This window comes from Maniola hyperantus, chromosome 6 (genome assembly GCF_902806685.2).
Source record: "Maniola hyperantus chromosome 6, iAphHyp1.2, whole genome shotgun sequence".
Taxonomy (NCBI): Eukaryota; Metazoa; Arthropoda; class Insecta; order Lepidoptera; family Nymphalidae; genus Maniola; species Maniola hyperantus.
The window spans coordinates 8,374,740-8,398,366 of NC_048541.1; the positions used below are offsets into that span (position 1 = coordinate 8,374,740).

Sequence of the window (23,627 nt, forward strand, 5' to 3'; positions counted from 1 at the left end):
AAAACACTATAGAAATAAAATAAAAAGGTTTTAAGGTTTTGTAAAATATTTTATTTTCATAAATTCGTAACTAGGTACATAAAATACATACCCAAATTCAAGACCCACGAGATTGTGAAATAGGTAACGCTCAAATCCAAAATTTTTGGTTATTTACTTTTCATAACTTTCATATTACTACCACAACTGGTGTATTTCAACGATCTTCAAACTGGTGATTGCAAATTTGATAATTCGTAACTATATATTATTTCATTATCAGTCTTGCTTTCTAAATGTTGTCCTACTATCTCTTTTCATTGTTTAAATGGTTTCAAGGAGAGGAGTAGCCAGGTTTTGGAAAGCCATGCAAACATCTGAAAAAGTAATAACATAAAATATGCATTAGTCTATACTTACTTATTGTACTTAATTAGTTGATAGCTGATACCTATAATATAAAAATAACTTAGTCAATAAAGTTCAAAACAAATGTTGTAAGTACACTTAATTACAAAACAAAAAAATTACAGAATTAGTAGTTAATAATCCATAGCAATATGATAAATGCAAAAGTGTGTCAACCTGTCTGTATGCTAGCTTTTTACAGTAAATTTGTGTAACCGTTTATGATGAAAGTTAGTACAGAGATAACTTGCATCGGTAAGGACATAGGCTTCTTTTGTCACGGAAAACTCAAACAGTTCCCATGGGATTCCCAAAAACCCTAAATTCACGTAGACAAAGTGATGGTCATCATCTGTTTGGTACAGAGATAGCTTGCATCAGACGGTTGTAACTTGTAGGCCACATTTATCCCGGAAAATTGGACTTCTCACGGGATTTCTAAAATAGTTTTTTCGAGCGGACGAAATTGCAGGAACTATATACCTAGTATCATGATAAAATACCTAATGTGCTAATGGTGCCTTAATGGTGGATAGAGTTTGACTCATTGAAGTAATTTTGAGTTAGATTACGAGTAAGCTGATTTTATACTTACCGAATTAGTCACATCCAGACACACATCGAGATCTCCGTGGCATTTTTCTGCACATATATATTCACAGAAAAATCATTTCACAAAGCAAAGTCCGTAATCCGTAGATCGTTCAGGCATGAATCGAGTCACTAAATCAATCCTTAGAATATAGTTATCGAGGTGGTGAAAGGAAATACAGACTACAGAGTCCTGTTATTAAAGCAGGGTCAGATAAATTTAACAGAAATATAAATATTTACTACAGCACACGAAAATATGAAAACTAGGTTATAATTTATTAACGTCATTAAAATTACACCAATGTGCCCGCCATCTATTGACGTCTTTTGTAAACTGTTCTCTATTTGTTTAGCCGTGCTCGCGCTTAGATGGCACCACAAGCGATTTTCAATTTGCGATTTTTTAATGTTCTAGAGTTGCACCCCTATGAACCGGACTAACTGTGGACAAAAATCACAGACCAATAACATGAAAAAATCATTCCATGGAAGATTGATTTAGATTTTTCAAAGTTTACAATTGTATATATTTTTAACAGTTTATCTAACAATTATCTTAAAATATTTTATCTTTTTATTAATTAGTGATCGAAAAAGTTTCAAAAGATGAATTGTATTAAATATTAGCTCTGTTGATAGTTTCAGTTGACGCGATTTATAACAACTACCAATTTTAAAACAAATAAACATGATTATGTTGCCTTCTGTTGCTTCTACTTTTTATAGAAAATTCGGTAGACATTATGTTCAAATAAAACATTACAATTCGTGTGTTGCGGCGTATCGTGTATTACATCGAGACAACATTTTCACAGTAGATAAAAATAAACTGTACAGGTATTTTCATACATCTGTATATTTTTATGACAAATGTGAAATAAAAGGTGTTAAGGATGATAAGTTGAATGTAGAAAATGATGTAAAACAGAAATCATTGGGTGATATAATAGTGAAGACTGAAACAGATGCTGATAATGTAGTCACTAAGGTCACCATAGAGAAGCCTAAGCTGCAAGAACCTGAAGCAAGTGTGAAGCAAGCTGTTGCACCAACAAGTAAGCATTTTATTCAGTACCATTCATGGACTTTTAAAATACTTAAACTGATTATATTATGAATATTTTAGAGAGAAAGAGACTTCTGATTGATTTTTCGGCTTCATATACTGAACGTAATTTTATAACACCTATGCGAGCTATGACTGAGTATTTATTGAAGCAAACAGACCTAGAGAGTTTACCAAAGGTGCTCCGAAGAAGTCCATATGAGGCTGAACCTCCTATTACTGTGTACTATAGAAAAGATGTTGAAGCCAAAGCTATTGAGGTAAATTTCTGCATATAATAATTTATTCCATGAACTAGCAGAGCAATGGTATGTATTTGAGGTAAGGTTTTGGTTACAGTTGAATGAATTTTGAGTGATTGTAGACACAAATATCATCTAATATACTATAAATTGACTTTAGTGTAAGTTTCATATGTTTCTGATAGCCCATACTAAATTGTTAACATTGATTGTTACATTTCTATTGCAATAATTAATATGTTTGTTAAAGAAAAATAAAGTCTGTAGGGTCCTTATAGTGTCATCAACTATTGCCTTGCCCTTAATCTTTTTTTACAATTTTATACAGGGATGTTTCACATGATTGAAATGAAATGAAATGAAAATGAAATGAAATGAAAATCTTTTTTATTCGTATAAACTTTTACAAGTGCTTACGAATAGTCGGATGCATCTACCACTGGTTCAGAATGCCTTTCCTGCCGAGAAGAACCAGCAAGAAACTCGGCGGTTGCTCTTTTCAAATATTTGATATAGGTACAAGATTATGCCATGTATAAAATAGTATTTGCAGTCTTGTGCGTTGCTGGAACGAGCTGCAGGTCAAATCCACGCTCTTTTATCATTTAGATAATCTTCAATTGTGTAATATGCTTTTTTCAGGAGCATATTTTTAATAGATTTTTTAAACTTGTGCAAAGGTAAGTCCAAAATAGTTTGCGGGATTTTATTATAAAAGGTAATACCAATACCCACAAATGACTTTTGGACTTTCCTGAGGCGGAAGGCAGGAGCTGCAAGTTTGTCTCTGTTTCTAGTTAGCCTATTGTGTAGATCACCAATTTTCTTGTAACTAAGAATATTTTGTCTTACAAAAATTATGTTATTATAAATATATTGAGAGGCTACAGTAAGGATATCTATTTCCTTAAATTTCTCTCGAAGGGAATCGCGTGGTCTTAAGTTATAAATTGCGCGTATTGCCCTTTTTTGTAATACACAAATTCTCCCAATATCTGCCGCTTTACCCCATATTAAGATTCCATAAGACATAATAATATGGAAGTAAGCAAAATATACTATTTTTGCGGATTAAAACAGTTTCTTTCTTTTATAAAATCTAGATTTGGGGTTCCAAAGATGCTCTTGATAAAGAGTTGCTAAGAAGAGAGTTGGATAGAAGAAGATATGAACAAGGTAAAGATAAATAAATTTGTTCCCCAGATGAGTTTTAATACACTTGCAGGAGGCCTAGTGTAACACTTCAGTTGTAGCTCCTTATCACTCAGCTGAATGACTGCAGTTTTGACCATGTATTTACCTAAACAATAATTACGTGTCAAAAAAGGCTTTATTATGGTTATTAAATATTGAAACGTAATTAAAGGGTACCTTTAAATACATTTTGATTTAATATTATTTTAAATGAATTTTGTAGGACTGAGGCTTAGTTAATTGCTTATTGTAGAAATACACCACTAAGTAAGTCAAAGTATTTTCCGTATAATGTTATTAAAAATAACATAGGACAATATATATGGCTTTTCCATTGTTAGTATGGACATATTATAACCCTCTTTCAAGTTTGCTGATTGTTTAACTGACACATTTGTAGCTCACACTGACAAAAATTATAAAACAACTAAGCATGAAAATGAAGATCCCTTCTGATTTAATATTTGGGGTAATCTAAACCTGAGAAGATCTTGCTGGAGTTCACAGATATTGAAATTAAAATTGACTAATGTCAAAAAATGCCATTACAGATGTATTTACTGTAAAAAGAAGACTCCGAAATTACAGAAGAGAAATGGGTCACAAGAGATTAAAACATGGTGTAGAAGAAATGGGGTTAAAAACTGTTTCTGGCAGAGTAGTGTTGACCGCTATTGCAATGTAAGCCTCCTTTTCATGGTTTATTAAAATTTTCACTAATTTTTAGGTTCCTATTCCTCATAATTATACTCAGATTTTTAATTTGGTGGAACTCTGACGTTGTCATTTTTATACATCAGGGGAGTTATTTGTATGAAAAAGAGTGTGACCACCACCTGAAGTGCGATTCTACCCCAAATTAATTAGCTGTCAGAATTGCACGGAATTTAATTCTGTCTCGTAGTTCTTTTACGAGTGCCTTTTGCGCTCACAAAGGTTTAGTTGATTTGAGGATTTAATCTTGACATACGTGAACATTTGTAAGTTTATTTTTAGTTCATTTCAATTTTAATCATCTTGATGTGTCTAAAAGTACATATTTAATTTTGAGTTTGAGCTGTACGTTGATAGATCAGTCAGTCAGTCGCCTTTTCCTTTTATATATTTAGAAGTATAAATGGCTTCGTGATCTTGTTAAACTAATATGAAGATGGTTTGAAATTGGTTTGCTAGTGATAGAATCTTCTAAGATATGAAGAAATATATATTTTTTCAATTTCAGAAATGGATGTAACTTTGTGTTCAAACTTTGTGCCTGGCTGTACACTGGATCACACAGCTTATTCTCTGAGTGCATACATTCCCTCGCTGATACTGTAAATCAATTGATTTTGGCTTATGGAATACATAAATCAGTTCAAGTAAGCTTAATCAATAATGCTTTGTAATTAAATATTTGATTAGTATAATATTTTTAAAGATTTTTCAATAGCTTAGGTACATTTTATTTCACAACTGTTAAAATAATGTTATTCAAATTATTAAAAAAAACCGGCCAAGTGCGAGTCAGGCTCGCGCAATGAGGGTTCCGTACTACAGTCGTATTTTTTCGACATTTTGCACGATAATTCAAAAACTATGATGCATAAAAATAAATAAAAATCTGTTTTAGAATGTACAGGTGAAGACCTTTCATATGATACCCCACTTGATATAGTCACTCACTTCCACAGTTGAAAATACTAATTATTAGTTCATGACCACAATTTAATTTTTTTTGTTGATCTAACCCTAAATTCACGGTTTTCAGAATTTTCCCCAAATGTCAGCTATAAGATCTACATACCTGCCAAATTTCATGATTCTAGGTCAACGGGAAGTACCCTGTAGGTTTCTTGACAGACAGACAACAGAGTGATCCTATAAGGGTTCCGTTTTTCCTTTTGAGGTACGGAACCCTAAAAAGTAAGTTTTAATATGAATACCTTGCTTTTACGCATGGAGTCGTCCGCGGTACATATCACTTGTTTTAATGGTGAAGGAAAACATCGTGAGGAAACTTGCATGCCTGAGAGTTATCCATAATGTTCTCAAAAGTGTGGGGTCTGCCAAACCACACATGGTTAGTGTTGTAGACTATGACCAAAACCGTTCTCCCTCTGAGAGGAAACCCACGTAGTGAGCCGTCGATGGGTTGATCATGATGATGATAGATAAAGCCTTATTTTTATTAAATCTCAACCATACTAGATTGCAGATCCTGATCACCCATATGGCTACACCAACATGAGATATGTTTCTTCCCTCATATCTGGAGTGGGAATCTTCTGTGTGGGATGTGGCTTGTCCTACTACCATGGCGTCACTGGAATATTAGATCCACAGCCCTTGCATGATTATTACTGGGTATGTTTTTTTATTGCAAGATAGCCTTTTGTTTGACGACACACATCCGTACTAATATTATAAATCTGAAAGTGTGTCTGTCTGTCTATCTATCTGTATGTAAAGCTTTTCACGGCCCAACAGTTTAACAGATTTCGATAAAATTTGGTACAAAGTTAGTTAACTACATCCCGGGGAAGTCTCTGCCGGTTGTTGCCGGAAGTTGTCGGTCTCAACGACAGAGACAATGCTCTACAAATCTGCTATCTCCTTCCTTCCAAAGGTCTATGTACATTACTTTCTGCCGCGTACTGTATGGAAGTAATTTTTTGGCGGTTTTGACATTTTGATGCCATTCACTAGAGATCAATTAGGAACAAAAAGACATCCAAATTACTGTCCTCTATTGCTATATAATATGTTTTCGGTGTGTACAGTGCACTGTAGATATGATATCGTTACCTGGGGGCGCGATTTCGTAAAACCTTCATCAATCATTATTACAATCTCAATTGTTGTGATTGGCTGAATTTGTGCGATTCTTGGTGCAACAATACATTGTGGCCAATAGTGAGTGAGTGTCAACCAAGCGATCGTGACATTGTAGCTGTCATTCTACCACAATCGCGCAGCTGGTGAATTTTGATGAGGTTGACTACCAAAATAAACAAAAATTTTATTTTTGTGTTTTAGGCTTACTTTGTACTTGGGGGAGCTGTAGTATCGGAAGGTGCTACTTTGATGGTAGCCCTCAGTGCGATACGAAAGGGCGCCAAGGAGGCCCACATGTCCTTGTATGAATACAGTAAGTTGTTGCTGAACTTTCATTTGGAAAAATCTGTAAAATTCTGAGCTTTCGTTTTAAGGGTACTTTCAAATGGAGTATAGGCGACAAAATTTTTGAGCTAAAGGTTTAAGGGCTTCCGACACGGTCAACGGTTCCCGGCATGGTCAAGCGGCTTGACCTTAAGCACGAAGATTTTTTGCTTGATCAAGCTGCTTGATGCGCGCTTGATGCGCCCGTCAAGCGGCTTGCTCAAGCAAACGGTACTTTTCTCATATCTCGAACACGAAGAGTAAGAACGTCGCGTCAAACAAAAATATAAAATCGCATCAATCACGCATCAAGCACATAAATGCTTGACTCAAGCAGCTTGACAGTCTCGGAAGCTAAGTTAAGTTAGTTAATAAATAAATCGTTACAGTAATGCGAAGTTCGGACCCGTCGGTGAACGTGGTGCTGTTTGAGGACACGGCCGCCGTGGCCGGCGTTGTGGTGGCGGGCAGCTGCATGGCCATCTCGCAGTACACGGGCAGTCCGCTACCCGACGCTATCGGCTGCATCCTAGTGGGCACGCTGCTCGGCGGCGTGGCCTCCTTCATCATACTGAGCAACGTTGGAGCCCTCGTGGGCAGGTTCGTCGAATGTGTACACGTGACGTTCGAGAACATGACCGCCGAGGCGGGCGTGGGACTGGCGGACTCTCTCTGTAAAGTTGCATGGCCATTTCGACCTCCAAGCTACGGTAGCGGTGATGTAACTTTCCAAGTGTCATCGCCCGTGTTTTAGATCCGCCGTTTTACCGTCATATTAAGGCACACAGGCACATAGTGCTCAGACTGAGAAAGTGAGAATGCTACATACTCCTCTTCCTATTATGCTAAATATTTTACTGTTACCGATATACTGCTATGGAATTCTCTCCCCTTTGGATATAAAACAGTCTAAATGACTATCTATATTCAAAACGAAATTGAAAGTGTATTATTTATTCTCACTTTGATCTGTCATCTATTCCTGTCTTACTGTTGTATTATTATTATATATATTCGTACGTATATAACGTGTATTTATTTAATTTAATTTGTACACCCCTTCCCATTCTTTAAGGAAGGGAAGGGATCGCGATTAGGCCGCCTATTGTACTTGCAAACATCTTTGTTATATTTATATTTATGTTTTGGTTTTGGTGTACAATATAGAATATTTGTCTTTTACTTATTTAAATATGAATTATGAATTGTTGGTTGTAGGTCCATTCCGCAAGAGCAGTTAGACGAAATAAATAGCGTGTTAGAAAGGGATTTCATGATTAGGGCGATACATGACGTTAAGGGTATTGATATAGGAAGCAACCTTATAAGATACAAGGTATGTAATTATTTTGCTTTATTTTTTGTGTGAGAAAAATATGCATATTTTAAAATTCTTACAATATTATTATTATTTCAGGCTGAAGTGGATTTTGATGGTAGAGCACTAACAAGATCTTATTTAGAAAAACACGATTTAAATATATTAATGGAGGTAAATAATGCTTAAATTATAAAAAAGATTCACAAAATATAATTACTGTGGGGTATGGAAATCTCACTGATCCGAACATATTGAGTAGCAATCGTGCGTTTCCAGTTTCCACCAATTAGATCACTGTAATAATATTATGACGTGATATCAACCAATAATTCGATTGGTTCATCATTCGCACGCATTCGTGTAACTTCATAGTTATGTTGCTAAAAACGGGTGATACCAGTAAATTACAAAAAAAATTAAATATTGTTTTAGGATATGAAAAAAATAGAAACGATTGATGACGTAGAATCATTCCTACTCAAGCACGGTGAAAATATTGTTGACATGTTGGGCGGCGAAATCGATAGGATAGAATTGAAATTAAGGGTAAGTCCTCTCCTTGAAGTCAATACAGACGGTCTATATTGGGCTCTGTCTCAAGCATTTTATTTCAATGGTCTCAATGCAGTTAGGTCAACTGCAAGTTTGTAGGTGGCGTGCAGTGCAAATGCGCTCCGCAAACCTTATACCTTTAGAAGGAAATAGCAGATTTGAAGAGCATTGTCTCTGTCGTTGAGACTGACAAAACGTCATATACTATACTTTACTGTACACTATAATTTATTTCAAACATTTTTTTCATAATATACTTTGAAATGAAGTACAAAAGTTATTTTAAAAGTGTAACATTACTACCAAATCAAGTGATCTTGCAATATGTAGTCATTTTTCCATCGTATTTACCCTTGTAACTGAAATCATTATTTTCTTTTTTCAGAAAAAGTTTCCGCAAATTCGGCACTGTGATTTAGAAATATTATAATCGCATTGTAACGCTAATAGCTAGATATTGTTAATCAATGAAATAGTCACGAGGATTCTTTGCTTGCGTTACTGAGCGCCGTTATTAAAAAATAGTGTTATAAATTGATTGCAATAATATTTAATAGTATGAGTATTGTTGATAAATTCCGACCATAGATTCCAATGCTAGCAGGAGAAGATTTGTGCCTCCATTCACTTCATTAACAAATTTTTTGTCACCAACATATTTTTTTTTAATGTGACCAACATATTTTTTCTTTAATGTGAGTTGATACCTCAGTCGCGCCTGTTAGCATTTAAAATTTAAATAGGAAAATATATCTATGAAAATGTAGGCAGTACCATCCATTGTAACTGATCCAGCCTACCAAATTGTAATCCTACAAATTAGTATATGCATCCGCAGCAGTCAACGGCCCAAAAATCTATAAGGATAATCGAAACTTTTAAGGTCCAAATGCACTTACGCTGCGCTGCGCGACGCGGCAAGTCAAATATAGTTTATATGTGTTTGTATGGTGCAAGGCGCTCTTGAGCGACGCTGCGCGGCTAATTTAGTTTGTATGGTGCAAGGCGTTGCCGCGTCGCTCAAAGCAGTGTAGTGCGTTTGGACCATTAGATTTTTATGGTCTAAGAGTGGTATCAGACTAGCGTTATTTTTCTGCACGTGTACGCTCATTTTAGAAATACGCGCGTATATGTTTATTCCGGCATGTTCACACCAGTGACTCAATAGCAATATGGTCTTTCATGGTTCCCATGTATACGAGTGCGGACTGCCTACTCGTACAAGATTCGCGTGTGAATAAAGACGCGCATCTGGAACCGCTCTACCTGCAATGTTTTAGTGGGTTCATAATTCATATTATTCCAATCGTTACGCAATCCAGCGCTGGATTGATACTCGAATAATGTTAAGAGCGTTTAGATTCCATCATCATCATCATCATCATCATGAGCAACCCGTCGCTGGCTCACTACACAGCACGGGTCTTCTCTCTGAGTGAGATTGGCTTTGGCCAAAGTCTATAAGGATTGGCACACTGCACATACGGGCATGCAGGTTTCCTTACGATGTTTTCCTTCACTGTTAGAGGTGCGTTCCCGGGATCGAACCCCCGACCTCCGATCAGGAGGCGGACGTCCTAACCACTAGGCTATCACAGCTTTAGATTCCATGAGTGTACTCAATTACGCACTACTCGCTCCTCACTCGCGCTACGACAGCGACCATCGATAATACATATTATAGACTAGGACCACAGCGAACTTCTTACAAAACGTCGAGGCTTCGACGTCACTGGCAGGCGTCAAATGGTATTGCTACATTATTGACGCAGGTAGCCCTTAAGTAGCCCTATTTTTCTTTAAATAAATTAGTAGGGGAAAGCGACTAGAAACCTTACCAAGAAACTACCTAGGTACCTATTATGTATCTAGGGCAAGCTAGAGAACAACTAGGGTAACCATTACAACTTAATCGGTCAAGTGCGAGTCGCACTCGCACACGAAGGGTTCCGTACCATCGTACAAGATATAACACTATATAGGTACTTTTTAATTTTTATGTCGGCCATTTTGAAATTTTTATTATGTTATAGCGGCAATAGGAATACACAGTGAAAATTTCAACTCTCTACCTATTACGGGTCATGAGATACAGCCCGCTGACAGACATACACACGGACGGACGCAAAGCGGAGGCTTAGTAATATTGTCCCGTTGCGTTGGCACCCTCCGGGTACGGAACCGTAAAAGAGACGAAATAACTCACGTACCTTAATAATAAAGCAGTAAAAATAAAGGAAAACTCATAGCATACTAAATTAGTCTTGAATCTAATGTATAATGTACCTACATGAATATTATTGTTATAAAACTGTGATTTTTGTTGTATAGATCTTAATTTGTAAGTTCAGTTATAACATAATATGTAGCTATAAATCTAAAAATATGTATAATAATTAGATATAAACTGTAAATAAATGCTGTTAAATGACTTAAATTATTTTATTTCTAAGTATAAAGGCTTGGAGACTTGGGCTTAATTGAAACTTCCATACCCCGTCCAAGTTAGGTAGTTAGTTAATGCTCATCAGTTCATCACTTTAATAAGTCTCTCCTAGTGGTAATCCACTAGGTGAGATCGCAGTCAAGGTCTAACTTGTATCGCAAATAAAGCATTTTGTTTTTATTGACTTTTTAATTTTATTCAAAGTAACCATAACGTAACTGTAACGGCCTGGTATGCAGCTGTCCCTATGCCTAAACACTATCCACCCAGCCCCCAGGGTTGAAATAATAGTCGACATGGAATTATAATTATTTAATTGGTACAAAATATTCATTCACAATTCATTATTATAGGTAATTATTTCGTCGTGCTACGTAAAATTATAATTAAATAAGTGAAAATTGACAAAAAAAATTAAAGAGATGTGTCAAGGAATCGGTTTTCATTATTTTATTGATGTGTGGGCCCGAGTCGTGCCAAGTCCGAGGCACACAATTGGAAATTCGTATCAGCTCACATCAGCCCGTGCCGTATCCGAGTCTTCAGAGCCTCGGCCATGTTACGTTTCTTCATATAAAATTGCAATGTCTGGATTTTCTGTCTGCGCGTCGTCGTCGGTCGTGCCTCGAACGTGGCACGGCTCGGGCCCGGCATGTTCTTGCATAATTAATCATCCTTAAGGAGTCATGGATTTCATTTTAGAAGTTGTATTGACAATAGGTTTTAAATTTTGCTGATCGCAGTTTGTCTCAAGTCGAGGCTGCTTATGTTGATATGGGTCATGTCAACATAAATAAGCAGGCTGGACTAGAGACAAATTGAGGATGGAGCAACTTTGCTGGTCCGAGACTCGACTCATGAAGTGGTGCGCCTCAGTTTGAGGCAATGTTTGGCCACAGACCTGACGCGGGTTGATATGAAGCTACTGAAATCGACAACGTCTCTGGCGTGAAAACATGTCTTTGTAGTAATTCTTCCAGTAGATAAAAACACGTACATTTTTCGTGGCTATCAATATATTATTTTATCTATAAAATATTAGCAAATTAAGAACATCTAATCGCTTTTCCTTTACACAACCTAACCAGTCTTCCTTAATATAATCCATACTATCCATACTAATATTATAAATGCGAAAGTGTGTCTGTCTGTCTGCTAGCTTTTCACGGCTCAACCGTTCAACCGATTTTGACGAAATTTGGTACAGACTTCGGGTACGGACCCTAAAAATATGGTAAAGAAAAATTCGTACCGTCCGATTTTGGTGAAATACAAACTATAACTGCTGGATGCACTATAGTTGGGCATAAAGGCTAAGTTAAGGGCTAGTTCAGACTTTCAGAAAACCCGTGAAGCTTTTAACCGAGCGATTTAAACCGCGGTAAAATCGACTTTGTTCAGACTGGCGCGGTGAGCGACGGGTACCTACGCATGAGACGCTTAACTCTATATATCCACGGAAAGAAGTTAGTACTCTATAATAGAATAGGGCTCTCTGTTACGTTATCCCATACAAACGACAGAAACAAAAAGCTCAATGGGCGTTAACCATTTTGCGTCGCCAACCAATCACAAACATATTTTCACAAAATCGGCCTAGTGCGAGTCAGACTCGCGCACCGAGGGTTATGTATTACAGTCGTCTTTTTTCGACATTTTGCACGATAAATCAAAATATTTTCAACGGTCGAGTAAAGACGCGCGCGGATTGCTAATCCTTTGATTTCGGTGTCTGAAACAGCTCTAAGCGAGCTCTGTTGGAAAACTTTATATAGCTGGTTTAGTCTGCGGTAGGCATAGGTTATAATGCGCCGTTTTGTTCCAAAAGTCGGAATTCTTCCAGCCGCACCAACCCTTGCTGATCACGACGCTGATGTCGTCTGCGCCCGTGAAGTGCGGATCGAGGATAAGGTAGCGGGTCTCGTTTGTCACGCTGTTGTATTCTACGCCAAGTATTGTATGTGCTAGGACGCCGCCACCTGCAGATGTAAATAGGTACATTAACAATTAAGTCACATGTCCCGGGCACGCATCTCTAACTTTTAGGAGTTAGGGCGTTGTGCACTTCCTCGTATTTGATTCGTATTCGTCTTCGTAAAAATACGATTCCAAGTGGACGTCATACAAAATATAGTGCGCTTGTGCACACATTTGATTCGTATTTTAACGGATCCGTATAAATAAACGCCCTTATGCGTGTGTTTATTTGTGTTTTAATTGCTTAAACGTCCAAGGAAACTATCGGGAGAAAACCTGCATACCTGCGGGTTTTTATGATGTTCGCAAAGGTGTATGAAGTCTGCTAATGCCAGCTTGATGGACTAAATCCTTTCCGAGAGGATATTCGTTCTCAGCGGTGGGCCGGCAATAGCAGAGATAATGAGTTAGGTTTATGGTGTAAATTGAAATCTGAAACCGCCCTTAGTATCTTGCTTGAAACTTCCGCAAAGACATTAATAACAGCAAACTTCTGTCATAAACTATTACTATTATACTAACCTATCATGATTGGGCTTCCATACCGTTGAAAATGATGTACAAGTTCTGGTGTATAACTAAGCAGTTCCGAGCCTGTGTTTGCAAAAATAATCCTAGACTGTACACCCAACATGGTTTCTAAACAAAACATCACTTCTGTAGACCCTATCCACTGCTTAGAACCTAAAAATGAGGATGGCTTATCACCAATATTGACAAGGCACTGTTGGATATCTCTGTGTGTTGGCACATCGATTGTACTATATCCTTGAAACCTAAAACAAAATGTTATATGAATAAAATAACTTGAAACTAAGTTCAAAACTAAAAAGTATCGATAGCTTGAATATTCGATAAAATCAATGACCCATCTCAATTAAATTTCAACCAGGAACTTTCCAGAGTATGTTCTAGTAATGTTAAAAGCCTTATTTATGCCTTTCCAAGGAAAGTCATAGATTTTTTCTTAGACTTTTGTGCTTTTAAGGAACACACCCTTGAAAGTGCCGCATTGTTTTACGATTAGGTTCCACTTTCTGATCATAACCTTCCCCTTGTCGTTCCCATAAACTTACCTGAACCAGGAAAATATGGTTTGCATTGAGCGGTAGGCGCAACCCCACCCGTCATCGTTGAAGTTGTCTTGCATGTAGTGGTGGTAGGCGTATCGTCCGCGCACCACTGCCACTGTGACATCAGGCTTGAGCGGCTGCGGTGGCAACGCTTCGTGCGGGTTCATCAGTTTCACACTTTTTGACGAATATGCGTTCCCCCTTCGGAACATAGGCCTGTCTAGTGGCAAGCACAGCTGTTCGTGCAGTGACCGCCTTTCCCTTTCTGAAATAATAGGAATTTAAGTATGTAATTGAAATGATAGGGGTTTAAGTGTTTAATTGAAATGATAGGGGTTTAAGTCTGTAATTCAAATGATAGGGGTTTAAGTGTGTAATTGAAATAATAGGGGTTTAAGTGTTGTGTTACGACCTATAGCAAGATGGGCACTCTGGAATCACTACCCATATTATAAATGCGAAAGTGTTTTTATATTGGTTTATTGGTTTGTCCTTCATTCACGTCGCAACAGAGCAGCGCATCGACGTGGTTTTTTGTATGGGTATGGTTATAGACTTGGAGAGTGACATAGGCTACTTTTTATCCTGGAAAATCAAAGTTTCCACTGGATTTAAAAAATCCACGCGGACCAAGTCGCAGGCATCAGCTAGTACAATATAAATCTTTAAAGTGTAAAGTTGTGAAATGAAATGAAATGAAATCATTTTATTTGCTAAATATGGGTAGTTTACAAAGGTCTTAATACTTATAATCTAAATAGTCCCCGCATATTTATTGATACTTCAGCATGCAAATATTAATAATATATATCTACACCTAAAGGTAATTTGTACAATGACAAACGATGTAGGGTATATTATTCAAACTTATTTTATAAAATTACAATTAATTAATTATACATCTTAAATTAGCACTATGATTTCCATAGTATATAATTGAGGTAATCTGAGACAGAGTAGAACGATTCATCGCACAACCATTGAAAGAGCTTCCTTTTAAAATGTGTCGTCGGTAGCTTTTTTAAGTTTGTATCTAATTTATTATAAATTTTAATGCTCATTGTGTAAGGCGATTTTTGAGTTTGTCTAAGATTATATTGTGGCATTATTAGCCTATCTTGATTCCTTGTTATACTATTTTGGTTTACATCGGATTTTTTGACAAAATACTCTAAATTCCTATGTACGAACACAGACGTCTCATATATGTATAGAGATGGTAATGTGAGGAGTTTATATTTTTTAAATATTAATCTGCATGAGTCGGTTGGTTTCATAAGAAGAATACTTCTAATACTTTTCTTCTGTACTATAAAAAGTTTATTTAAGTCAATAGAAGATCCCCAGATCACAATACCATAGCGAAGGTTCAACATAATATATCCATGGTAGGCAGAAAATGCTGCTTCCAGTGATACAGTTTGTCTTAAACGTCGAAGTGGATATATAAATCTATTAATTTTTAATATGGTATGTCCAGTCACAATGTTGATCTAGTCTTATTCGTAAAAATTTTACGTTATTATCCATGCCAATCGACTCATTATTATACTTAATTTTTTAGTTGATTAGTTTCTCGCAGTTTGGTTTTAAATTGGATATATTTAGTTTTATTTACGTTTACTGATAAATTATTGCTTTGTAACCATTCTATAGTTTTATTTAAGGATTCATTTGTGATATAATCTAAGATCCCACAAGATGAAATGATTTTGTCTTACCCATGCTTTCATCAGGTATGCCTTTAGGTACAATTCTTGTGATAAAGTGACCAAGCTCTGGAGGTAGAAAATGGAATGTTTCAGGTAACCGTAATCCTGCTCCATCTCCAATACCTTCTTGACCTATCAAATAATTTTTTTAACACAGTTAAAAGTTTGATTGCAAAGGGAATAAAATCAGGTGGTTTTGCAAAAAAATGGTTAATTAATACAAATATTATTTAATCATCATCATCATCATCATCATCAACCAATATATGTACGTTCACGCTTCCAACGCTGCGCTCCGTATTAATTAATAATATTAATTATTTATTATTAGATTAGATATTAATGTTCATAAAATCACTAACCAAGTTGCTCCAACAAGACACATTCGAGGAGTCTGAGAGACCTGCAAGCCGCCTCGACCAGAACAGTATACAGCTCTGACAGTTTTGTGTTTCTGTGTGCCATGGCCAAAGTGTCCACTCGTAGAGGCATACTGATGTAAAATGAAGCTGAAAATTATATACCATTCATATGAAAGCTTTTAATGGCCTTTCCCCACAAGTTAATTATATGGGGCAGACATGGTTTGGAGTGGAATGGGTTCAGGCACAGGTAAGAACAGTGTAGGGTGATCTCTCTCCTACAAGGCGGATAACCTAAAGAGGGCAGGAAAGCTGAGGACCATTTAGAGTATTTCTACTCTCTAAAAAGTCTACGTTCAGCAGTAAACACATACAGGATGATGGATAGGATAGAGTTGGATGAGGATGGGCGGTCTACTTGACTTTTGGAGCAAGCTAGGAGGAGGAGGGACATTGCACGCACAACATATGGAAAAGTTTAAGTACAGAAACTTTCCCGGATAGAAGTAAGGAACGATTGGATGAAAGCTTATGCTTTATAAGTCCCGCAAATTGCTATTGCGCTGGAATCATGTCTCATTTACATCGAAATGACGTCAGCCGAAATAAAAATTTACCATCAGCTCCAAACTTCAGTCTAGTGCTGACGTCACTAAAATGGCGGCCACGCGCATTAGCAATTTGCGGGACTTATACCTTCTTGTATTTTTATACTCTGGTTTAGCCATATTAAGTCAAATTGCAAATTATCAGTTTCTATTTCTAGATAGTATAAAAATATAGTAGTAGTAATGAAGAATTACTACAGAATTTGCTTTAGGTACCCTTCTGATATTTTGTGAAAAATATTCACTTACGTTTTCTCTGTGTAGTCATCATCTTCACTGCTGTTTTAACAAGCTTATCTGATAACATGTCTTTTGTAGCCTTCAATACTAAATTGACAGGAACAATCTCCTAAAATACATATACAAGTAAGCACTGGCAGTAAAAATAATCGTCCTGTGCAATCCTGAAATATAAGAGATGCATCCTGGCTTCGGTCAAATGAAACTTCTGAAAATCCTTTCTTAGTTTGCCTCATAACAGAAAAACCAGCTAAGTGCGAGTCAGACTCGCGTACCGAGGGTTAGGTGCTTGGTTATTTTTTCGATATTTTGCATGATAAATCAAAAACTATTACACATAAAAATAAATAAAAATCTGTTTTGGAATTTACAGGTAAAGCCCTTTCATATGATACCCCACGTGGTATAGTTATCTTACTTTGAAAATTGAAAATACTAATTATTTGTTCATTTACACATTTTAATTTTTTGTGTGATGTATGCACAAATCCACGGTTTTCAGATTTATTCCTTTAGGGCCGAAACACATAAGCGCGTTGCGGCGCCGCGCCGCTGAAATCGGCAGTGCGCTATAGCGGTGCGGCGCCGCAACGCACGACGTGAATTCCAGCGTTATGACGTCATACTTGTTGACAAGGATGCAGTTTGTTTCTAACACTCTTGCAAACAACACGTGTCAACCGAGAAGCAGTTTTAAAATTAAAATGTCTGACGTTGACGTCGATCTGTTTATATCTTCGGTTCAGGAACACCGTTGTTTGTGGGATACTAGTGACGAAACCTATAAAGACAAATTTATAAAACAAGAAGCATGGAAAAGCATTTGTGAGATCGTTTATGTTGATTACAAGGAAAAAAACTCAACCGAAAAATCAAAACTGGGTAAGTAGTAACATATAGTCTTAGGCAATGATATTTTAAACTAAAGATAAGTTACGTTCATAGTAATTTACGTTTTAAATCTGTTCCTGTGTTTAAATCATTACCTCCCAGCAATCCAAAACTGCACACATTTGCAAGTTTTACTGATTAGCAAACCAAAAGATATGAAATAAAACGCAATTGAAAGAGATAGCTATAATTTTAATGGTTGCACTTCAAACGTTTCTTGTGCATAGAGTAACATTTATAGTCGTAGAGTGGACACTTGATTCAAAACTATTCAAAAGTACATAGATAAGAAATAAAACATCTTACAAAAGTAAATCACATTTATTGAAAATTTTAACAGTGAAATAATTAATAATGAAAGAAAAGAAATAAAATACACATTTTTAACCGACTTCAAAAAAGGAAGAGGTTACTCAGTTCGACCGTATATATGCTTTTTTTATGTTTGTTCACAACATGTTAAATAGTTTGAATCAAATGTATTAAGGTATTATTTGTATTTTGAACTGAGTAGGTATACGAACATTCATATTTTGTTTAATTGCCAACTTAGGGCGCCAACATCACTGGAAAAGTAATTACAAAAATCATTCCGTATTAGATGTGGGCTTAAATTATTTTCATTTGCTGTGGGCAAATGCAACATTTGCAGATCAGAATCATCAAAGATAATGTCATCGGTCGCTTGTACTCCATCTCGATTCAAAACAAAGTTGTGCATTACACAACATGCCTTGATAATGTCTGTCGCAAATTCGTATTGCACATTCATAGATCGATGAAATATGCGCCATTTATTGGCTAGGATGCCAAAAGCGCACTCGACATATCTTCGGGCACGACTCAGTCGATAATTGTAAACTCTTTGTTGTACCGACAAATGTTTTCCTGAGTAAGGGCGCATGACGTTATTCGAAATTGAGAATGCTTCATCTCCTACAAAAACAAATGGAGTTTCATTTTGAGAACCTGGTAAAGGCTTTGGTACAGGAATAGGTAATTTGCGTGTCATAATCAAATCATAAAGTTTAGAGTTCTGGAAAACGGTGGAGTCACTTTCCTTGCCATACGCTCCTATATCGACAAAAATGAATCTATATCTAGAATCTACAAGAGCTAATAAAACTATTGAATTATAGCCCTTATAATTGTAAAACAGTGATCCACTGTGCGCAGGACATGTAATACGGACATGTTTACCATCAAGAGCTCCTATGCAGTTAGGAAAATTTGCTTTCTTGTCAAACTCAATAGCGACATCTTCTAGAACCTGTTTTGTTATAGGAGGTATATTTTGACTTGATAGATGTTTCCATATGGCGCGACAAACTGTCCTTACAATTTTTGCTATTGTACTTGCTCCTCGGAAGTAATTCGTATGCATGGTTTTAAAGTCACTGCCGGTTGCTAGAAATCTAAAATGAAATAATAATTAGTAGGCAAATAATAAAATAATACAAATGTAGGTATAATCAAACTCAAACCGCGCAGGTAATAGTGTTGCTAAAGGAATAGATTTTCAAAGATAGACAGGTAGTTTTTCAAAGAAGTACTCAATAAATATTTTACATTATGGTTGTTCTAGGCAAAGTCAATCAGTTTTTAACTTGCCTAAGTCAAGAAAAAGCAGAAAATTATTCTTTTTCGGCGGCCAGCCATTTATATGAAATTGGATGGACCGAAAGTACTTATGAAAGTTATATCAAATTTTATATGTAGTATAAATGGAATCTAGGGAATTTTAGTCTTTATTACTATTTTTCACTTGTGAAGTTTTTTGTTGCAGGTAATGATTTAGTCAAGAAGTGGAAGGCCATAAAAGATAATTTTGCTAAATATCAAAAAAAACTAAAAGATGCCAATCGATCAGGAGCTGGAGCTGCAAAAATTAAAGAATATCACTTGAATAAACAATTACAGTTTTTGAAAAAGGTTTCACAAAATGCAACTGATTCCAGTTTATGCGTAGCGGAAGGAGATATTGAGAATGAAATAACGGCATTGCCTCGTTATAAAAGTCAACCACGAAAACGAAAGGCAGATGATAAGGATGATATTGAAGAAGATTTATTGGCAATATTAAAAACACCGGAGAATAGACATTTGCATTTTTTCAAGGGGATTTTACCATCTCTACAATCGTTAAATGAGAATCAAACATTGATATTTCAAAGTCGGGTGCTTCAAATATTAACCGACATTCTTCAACCTTCAATTCATCAAAATACACATCACGGCTATAATCAAGAATATCAGCATCAGGGTTACAATCAAGGATATTCAACTATGAGATACGATAATACGGTTCAGAGTGGCTACCACACTTCTACTCCTGGAAGTTCGATTACTGAACAGAGGACTACCTCATCATCAAACCAACAACGTCCAATAAATTCACCATTTTTACTGGACGAAACGTCAGCTACTTCCTATGTTTCACAAGATGAGGAGTTTGATTTTTCTTAAATTGATCATTACATTTTTTAAGGCCTATTAAAGTATTCTTAAAGTAAGAAAATTGTATAATGCAAAAAGCTTAATTTGATTCTGTCTTGTTTCATTTGAACCTGGCTTTGTACCACTAGGTACCCCCCAAACCATGAACACTAGTGATGCAAAATTTTTATCGACACCCCGCTAGTACCACAGGTGTATAAAGCCAGGGGTACAAATAAAACTAAACATTTGATTCCGAGTGCCATAAACATCAATAAAAAAAAATAAGAAACCTATTTGTTTTACCTTAAAGTTAAGCCCAGCATTTCCAAAGCAGTAACTGGTTTTCTTCCTTTATTTTTTTTCTTCTGTATATATTTTGATAACTCGCTTAATAGCTCTTCAAATGATGATATACTCATTCTAAAGTAGGCAACAAATTTTTTTTCGTCTATCTTTAATGCTTCGTATTTTTTAGAAAAGAACTCGCCATTTGGATTCATACCCTTACTTAATGGATGTATCCAGTATCTTCTTTGCCGTATTTTTAAGATAGAATAATGTCTTCTTAATAACAAATAAGCAATAAGTTTATTACGATCCATCGCAGAGAGACGTCTATCCACACTCAAAAATCACGAGAAAATGGTTGCCCTACCATAATGCCCTGTTTCGCGACGCCGCAACGCGGCAACGCAACTGCCGATTTTGGCGTTGCGGCGCCGCAAAAATAAGCAGTTTGCGTTATGTGTTTCGGCCCTTACTTGTGCTATAAGACCTAACTACCTGCCAAGTTTCATGATTCTAGGTCAATAGTAGTGAGCCGGCGATGGGTTGCTCATGATGATGATGATGATTTGATGATGATCTAGTTTGTTTGCGAGTTTCTGGAAAAGGCCTCCTCCATTGACATGATGCCACCTGCTATTTCCTGAATATTATCAACCCATCTTTGTACAAGTCTACCCCTTTTTTCTTTTCAAATGTCAAATCTATATATTTTTATTAAATGTAAATGTACTTACTTATATTTTTTTTAGAAAATGCAGCGAAAACCTAGCCGTTGAGTATATTATTACAAAAAGATAAAATGAAACGATTTAAAAGAACAAAAGAACTTTGTTTCAAAACTTACCACTTTATTTAAACTGTGTTTTTTCTTTTTGGAAGTTTGTTCTGGGTCAAATGAGTCTATCAACTCTCCTATATTAGCTTCAGTACTCGTACCAGTAACCCCAACATCTGAGGCTATTCCAAATAAGTATATTGAGGTCCCATCTATATGAAATGACACTTGCCCAGATGCTATCTAAGTAATAAAAAATAGGTTACCTTTAAAAAATATTGTATTGTCAGATACTTGATTAAACTGATTTAAGTTTAACAAATTATATTACACTTATAAAGTGACAGCCCTAAATGTATCTTAACAAGACCGCAACTCTGCCTACTTGCTTAGTAATAATAGTTTTGTGAAAAGCAGTTATCCTAATCCTAATATCCCAATATAATATAATAAATGTGAAAGTGTGGATGTTTGTTACTCAATCACGCAAAAACGGCTGAACGGATTTGGATGAAATTTGGAATGGAGGTAGATTATACCCTGGATTAACACATAGGCTACTTCTTATCCCAAAAAATCAAAGAGTTCCCGCTGGATTTTGAAAAATGTAAATCCACATGGACAAAGTCGCGGGCAACAGCTCGTATCCTATATAAATATCAGACTTATGTTTAATAACAGGGGGTTAAAATATAATAAACTGTATTATTTAATAAACTGTATTAATTTCAGGGACATTAAAATTTTCTAATTATTGTTCTACACTTTCATCACTTCGCTCAGCTTTTCCTACTTCTAATATGATATTGTACTGATTGCTTGCTGGTCACTTCTACAAATTCTTTCCACCTTCACAAATCAAATATTTCTTTCATTTCATACCAAACTTGATACTTCATCTCAACTACTTTTTAATTTTCATGTCCAGTAGACAGTTAAGCTAAGTATAAAATGTTTTGCTTCCTATTATTGTATTGGAAATTGGAATCTTTGTGGTAAATAAACTGACTTGTTATAATTTATAAATATCTATATCTCATATTGTATAGCATAATATTATTGTACCTATGAAAACATATTTTATGACAAACATACAGATATCAGACTTTTTAATTGGGTTACAAGTTAGTTGTCTGCAATCTCACATGGTGGCAAGTGATGATGTAGTCTAATAATATGGAAATGGCTTAGCTTGGAACAGTTTGTCAATTTTATTAAGCCCATACCCCTTATTGGTTATTACACAGCATCATACTAGTAAGCTAAATAGTGGCTTTGCCAGTAGTGTGGTAACAAGTTATAGCCAAAGTCTCCCACCAGACCAGATCAAAGACAAGCTTTACAAATTATGAATTTCAAAATTGTCCCTGCTGGGGTTCACACTTGGGAGCTCCCATTTATAAAATCAGAGAGATCACCATTGCAGTGAGGTCATCAAATACAACAAATACAAAATGTTAATTCTTCAAAGTTCAATATAAAACACACACATTCAAACTACACTGACCTTTTTCCTTTTACTTTGCATAATATTTTTGACCCCTGCAATTGTTGCTTCACATTGTAAAGGCAGTACAGTGTTCAGGCGCACATGAACAAACTGCTTCCACAGTTCATCAGTCTGCAACACTTCATAGCTTGTTTCTTCAAATTTGTCGTGCACCAAAAAATGTGCTTTTATTGCTTTATTTTTATTTAATACAATAAAAAGAGGATTATCTGTTATGTCTACATCCTGTAAAAAAGAAGTCCAGAAACTTACACAAGAATAGCCCCTGAATACCTACCTGTTTTAAATTGCATTTTTAAGTACTTGCCTGAAATATTTCCTTAGGTTTAGATTCAACTGACAAAGTTTCGCTGAATTTTATAACCCCACATAACTCTATTTCGGCGGGCAAATTAAGAAGAAGTTGTCTGTATGTTTTCTGACCATTTTCAAAGAATTCTAAACTAAGTCCCACAACGAGCAAAGTGCTGTCGTACATGAGACCGAACAGACATCCTGTAGGTTCAGCCGTATCAATCTTAGATAGCCGCTGCAATAAAATATATCCAGTTCCTTATCGTTAACTTCATTACATACATTTACATTTCATTGCAGCAAATCAAAATAAATGCGGGGTGATGACGTCTAAACTTCCAACATAAAAAACTTTGAATTTATTACAAAATCCACATAAAGCAATATTTAGATAGTATTTTTAATAATTCTTTTACAAATTAATGAATAATGCAAACACTTTTGTCTTCAATTTAATAAAATAAAGCGGTTTTTACCTCAATAACATATTTTGATATTTTGAGACGTGGTGACAT

General features: G+C 35.8%; 3 protein-coding genes and 1 long non-coding RNA gene across 5 annotated transcripts; 2 read left to right on the top strand and 2 right to left on the bottom strand.

Annotated features, from left to right (window-relative positions):
- The first annotated feature begins 1,442 nt into the window (after positions 1-1,442).
- On the top strand, positions 1,443-11,455 carry ZnT49B (Zinc transporter 49B). The gene is made up of 12 exons (XM_034969478.2): positions 1,443-2,036; positions 2,108-2,307; positions 3,393-3,465; positions 4,035-4,164; positions 4,706-4,844; positions 5,674-5,829; positions 6,502-6,613; positions 7,014-7,224; positions 7,843-7,960; positions 8,042-8,116; positions 8,378-8,491; positions 8,883-11,455. The coding sequence occupies exons 1-12, from the start codon at positions 1,670-1,672 to the stop codon at positions 8,925-8,927; spliced, it is 1,740 nt and encodes a 579-aa protein (XP_034825369.1). The 5' UTR covers positions 1,443-1,669; the 3' UTR covers positions 8,928-11,455.
- Ufsp2 (UFM1 specific peptidase 2) lies at positions 11,241-23,627 on the bottom strand. Of its 2 annotated transcripts, XR_011236894.1 has the most exons (11): positions 23,589-23,627; positions 23,126-23,347; positions 22,816-23,043; positions 21,378-21,551; positions 16,925-17,024; positions 16,068-16,214; positions 15,715-15,837; positions 13,997-14,258; positions 13,443-13,696; positions 12,624-12,922; positions 11,241-12,424 (listed from the first exon to the last, which is right to left on the bottom strand). XR_011236894.1 is itself a non-coding variant. In XM_034969097.2 (10 exons), the coding sequence occupies exons 1-10, from the start codon at positions 23,625-23,627 to the stop codon at positions 12,711-12,713; spliced, it is 1,761 nt and encodes a 586-aa protein (XP_034824988.1). In that variant the 3' UTR covers positions 11,241-12,710. The 2 variants fall into 2 exon arrangements, 1 of the variants encoding a protein (XP_034824988.1); XM_034969097.2 differs by having other exon boundaries at positions 11,241-12,922.
- Positions 17,431-20,351, top strand: LOC117982727 (uncharacterized). The gene is made up of 2 exons (XR_011236895.1): positions 17,431-17,797; positions 19,593-20,351. It is a non-coding gene; the product is annotated as an uncharacterized lncRNA (long non-coding RNA).
- Positions 18,109-21,006, bottom strand: LOC117982726 (uncharacterized). The gene is made up of 2 exons (XM_034969098.2): positions 20,549-21,006; positions 18,109-19,221 (listed from the first exon to the last, which is right to left on the bottom strand). The coding sequence occupies exons 1-2, from the start codon at positions 20,845-20,847 to the stop codon at positions 18,333-18,335; spliced, it is 1,188 nt and encodes a 395-aa protein (XP_034824989.1). The 5' UTR covers positions 20,848-21,006; the 3' UTR covers positions 18,109-18,332.

Bases quoted from the DNA above. Each gene is read 5' to 3' on its own strand.
- LOC117982726 (XM_034969098.2), bottom strand. From the start codon at position 20,847: ATGGATCGTAATAAACTTATTGCTTATTTGTTATTAAGAAGACATTAT. The intron at 19,222-20,548 runs GTAAAACAAATA...ATTTCATTTTAG, and splicing joins ATGCTGGGCTTAACTTTAAG to ATTTCTAGCAACCGGCAGTG.
- Ufsp2 (XM_034969097.2), bottom strand. From the start codon at position 23,627: ATGTCACCACGTCTCAAAATATCAAAATATGTTATTGAG. The intron at 21,552-22,815 runs GTCAGTGTAGTT...TTTATTACTTAG, and splicing joins TGCAAAGTAAAAGGAAAAAG to ATAGCATCTGGGCAAGTGTC. The intron at 16,215-16,924 runs GTAAGTGAATAT...TATAATTTTCAG, and splicing joins GATGACTACACAGAGAAAAC to CTTCATTTTACATCAGTATG.
- ZnT49B (XM_034969478.2), top strand. From the start codon at position 1,670: ATGATTATGTTGCCTTCTGTTGCTTCTACTTTTTATAGAAAATTCGGT. The intron at 5,830-6,501 runs GTATGTTTTTTT...TTTGTGTTTTAG, and splicing joins CCTTGCATGATTATTACTGG to GCTTACTTTGTACTTGGGGG. The intron at 6,614-7,013 runs GTAAGTTGTTGC...AAATCGTTACAG, and splicing joins CATGTCCTTGTATGAATACA to TAATGCGAAGTTCGGACCCG.